Here is a 3,694-nt window from a genome sequence, read left to right on the forward strand (position 1 = left end):
TATATATATATGCCGTGTCCTGTCAGCCAAAACGCCGGGTAATGCGCTCCTTCCTCCTTTGACATCGCGAGATTTGCTGTGAATTCTCGTACAGCGGCAGTTCTGTGGCGTGTACTTGCTAAAACGGCTAAACGTTGCCAAATCATTTGTAAAATTTCTACAAATAATTTCATTGACGTTAATTGTGAACTGGATACATAGTCATAATGAGTATACTCGCCAAGATAGCGGAGATAGAAAATGAGGTAAGATAAACATTACCAGATGGGAGTGTTTGAGTTAGTCACGTTTTAGCTAACAGTTAGCTGCTAGCAGTAGCTGAAATATACTAATACCAGTAGTTTTAGCCACCCGGCTTTTTCACGGTTATTGCTTTTACGTAAAGATTTTTATAATTGTATTTTACTTACAGTTATACTATGAATTGAACACTCCAGTACTACCAATATTGTTATTGTAACAACCTCCTGTTCAACGAGCTGCCAAAATAAATGACATAATTAAAAAAACAACATAAGAGGCTATTTGATGTTGGAGAAAACATACTCTCTGCAGGCAGTATTAATTATACATATGAACTATCTTTAGAGATAATGATTTAATTGGTCCAGCATTACAAAACAAAAAATGAATGACGATAAACTGTCAAATATGTACATAATGTAATTCCTGACGAAATAATGTTTTAATGTAAACCTTTTATTGACTGTTTTTCAGTTGTATTTATGTTTGTTTGTGTATGTTCGGTTTATTTGGTTAAAAATGTAATTATTTGATGTTACTGTATATGCTATTAATATCTAATACATGTGTTTTTAGCAGAATAATTTTGTTTAAGTTTAAGCTGCATGTTTTACACTCACAGAATATTAATATTATGTTTATTTCTTGTTTGAGCTGTGATACAGATGTCTTGTCTTTAATCGTGTTCTAAAAAATGTTCAAATTTGATCTAATCAAATTTGAACTTTTTTTAGGTCAAATTTGCAACTTTTTTAGGTTGAAAAAAAGTTATTTTCTATCTGCTGAACCTGCTGTAGTCAACTACATATAAAGTATACGCTATACATGTTTGCTAGAAGAACTTTACCCTGTTCTAACATAAATATACATTTCCTACTGTGTTAGTTTTATGTAAAAAAAAAAAAAATGGAAATGTGTTTCTACTGCTTAAAATTGTTTTTGTTATTTTTTTTTTTACATTCAAAAATGTACACATAACTTTATATTTTCAGATGAAATTATTGTAAAATAGTGAGTCAGATGTTCTGATAAATTACTGATGAGTTACTTTTTTGGTTCCAAGACATAATAAATGTACTTTTGACTATGATCGCTGTTCAAATACCAACTAGTGTCGCCTGTTCCTGTAGATGGCCAGGACGCAGAAGAACAAGGCCACAGCTCACCACTTGGGTCTGCTCAAAGCACGTCTAGCAAAGCTGAGGAGGGAGCTGATCACACCAAAAGGAGGCAGTGGGGGTGCAACGGGGGAAGGTAATATCTCAATACTGTGGATTTAGTCCAAGTACTGCTCTAATCTTGGTTTATATCCTTCTGAGTAAAGTGACTCTCCTGTAAAACATAAAAAATATAGTTAATATTCTGATGTTTCTCTGACTTTCAGGCTTTGACGTGGCAAAAACCGGTGATGCCAGAGTGGGTTTTGTTGGTTTCCCATCCGTAGGAAAGTCCACACTGCTCAGTAACCTTGCGGGTGTGTACTCAGAAGTTGCAGCGTATGAGTTCACCACCCTTACAACAGTGCCTGGAGTCATTCGGTATAAAGGTGCCAAAATTCAGGTACAAAAATTTACTCTTTCTTTACGATCTGGGAAAATATGCAGAAGTCTGGTTGATTTAAAAAAAAAATCCCTTTTAAATGATTTCTTCTTAGCTTTTGGATCTACCTGGAATCATTGAGGGAGCCAAGGACGGCAAGGGCAGAGGCAGGCAGGTCATTGCAGGTACTGTTGGGATTATTGATATTAGTTGAAAACTTTAAAAAACATCCGAATATTATTTTCTGCAATTTGAGTTTCCCTAGGTTTGTGTTAATGCATGCAAATTGTTTGAAATATTAGCAGGGTTCTTGTATAGGCTGGAAAATTTAACTGAAAATTTTCCAGGTCTGGATAAATATGACAAAAGAAAGAATAGTGGGGGGGGGGGGAATCTTTTTTAAGAATTGATTCTCTCTGCCCTTTATGGAAATCTGTCATATAAAATGTGTTTTTATACCATAATAGATGATCTTTTGTTAGCTTTGTTTATTGATTCACATTATCCCTCCATAACTGTGCTGCATTTAATAACGGTCATTATAATTAACTCTAGCAAACACTGAACTATTACAGCTGTTTAACACTAGTGAAGAAATATAATTGTTGTTTTTATATTTTTAATTGTGTCCACCAAAGACATAAAATGTATTCCCTCATCTACATAACAAACTGTTCTTTTCCTTCTCTCCCTTTCTCTCTCAGTGGCTCGAACTTGCAATCTAATCCTGATAGTGCTTGATGTGTTAAAGCCTCTTGTTCATAAGAAGCTAATAGAACATGAGCTGGAGGGCTTTGGCATCCGACTTAACAAGCAACCGCCCAACATTGGTTTCAAGAAGAAGGACAAAGGAGGCATCAACTTTACTGCTACAGTACGTCTCTCGCTGCACTGCAGGATTTCTTATATGGAACCGAGGATGGTTGCATTGCTACATGTTCCTGTTTTCTGGATCAATAATAAATATAGTAACAATAAGATAAAGTCAAGTTTCTACAACAGACCCAATTCTACACTGTAAATGTTGATGCTGAATGACAAAATGTTATACGTGAGTGGAGTATTGTCATAAATGCTTTATGATTGTCTGCATAAAACAGTTACTAAAACATGTAGTAAAACATTTAGCAGAGAAAAAAAAAGGTTAAAATAAACTTGATAAAAGAAATTTAATTTAAGTAATTTACCATATAAAATAGTTCACCACAATAATATTTAGGAGTCAGAATATTATGCAGTAATATCCAAAATAGGAATCATTTTAAAAAAATCAGTACAAAACAATTTATAAAATTAGATCAGGTAATAAATACCATAATAAGTAGAGGCTTTGGGGAAATTATTTTACCCGTTTTTTGTTGTTGTTTTTTTTTTTTTTTTTGCTTCTCTTGCTGACAAAAAGTATTCATCAGTGCAAATTTAAAATGTTTTTATTCTGCGTCTTTTCCGTGTCGTCAGTGTGCACAAAGTGAGCTCGATTCCGAAACCGTTAAGACCATCCTGGCCGAGTATAAGATCCACAACGCCGACATCACCCTGCGCAGCGACGTCACGGCTGATGACCTCATCGATGTGGTGGAGGGAAATCGGTAAGCTGCTGAAGCGGGCTCTCCGTCGCTCGTCTCTCTGGGTGTGGCTTGTTGCTCTCTGAAATCAAATCTCCACCGATATGTCTACAGCAGTGCAGCAGCACCTAAACCTCTGTGTTGGAGCTTCGCTCTCTTTAAAAGCTGGTTTCCGAGAAAGGATTACGTGACAAATGCTGAGTAAAACACATGAAAATCAACAAAAATCTATACTAGGCACAGAAATTGCAGCAGTCAGTCTGTGTTTCAGTTATCTCATCTGCATAGCTGATTTTTCTTTTTTTTTTTTTTTTTTTGGGGGGGGGGTTAATGTTTTAAAGGCGTGA

At 35.4% G+C, this 3,694-nt stretch overlaps 1 protein-coding gene across 1 annotated transcript in view; it reads left to right on the forward strand.

Moving 5' to 3' along the window:
• The first annotated feature begins 57 nt into the window (after positions 1 to 57).
• The window catches only part of drg1 (developmentally regulated GTP binding protein 1), a 9,276-nt gene continuing 5,639 nt past the window's right edge, over positions 58 to 3,694 (forward strand). The window contains exons 1-6 of the mRNA XM_015050287.1: positions 58 to 245; positions 1,374 to 1,497; positions 1,628 to 1,803; positions 1,898 to 1,967; positions 2,487 to 2,656; positions 3,241 to 3,371. Coding sequence (XP_014905773.1) covers positions 207 to 245; positions 1,374 to 1,497; positions 1,628 to 1,803; positions 1,898 to 1,967; positions 2,487 to 2,656; positions 3,241 to 3,371 — 710 coding nt within the window. The 5' untranslated portion in view covers positions 58 to 206. The remainder of the gene's footprint in view (positions 246 to 1,373; positions 1,498 to 1,627; positions 1,804 to 1,897; positions 1,968 to 2,486; positions 2,657 to 3,240; positions 3,372 to 3,694) is intronic.

This window comes from Poecilia latipinna, unplaced genomic scaffold, assembly GCF_001443285.1.
Source record: "Poecilia latipinna isolate Pla-1442-1.1 unplaced genomic scaffold, P_latipinna-1.0 Scaffold982, whole genome shotgun sequence".
Taxonomy (NCBI): domain Eukaryota; kingdom Metazoa; phylum Chordata; class Actinopteri; order Cyprinodontiformes; family Poeciliidae; genus Poecilia; species Poecilia latipinna.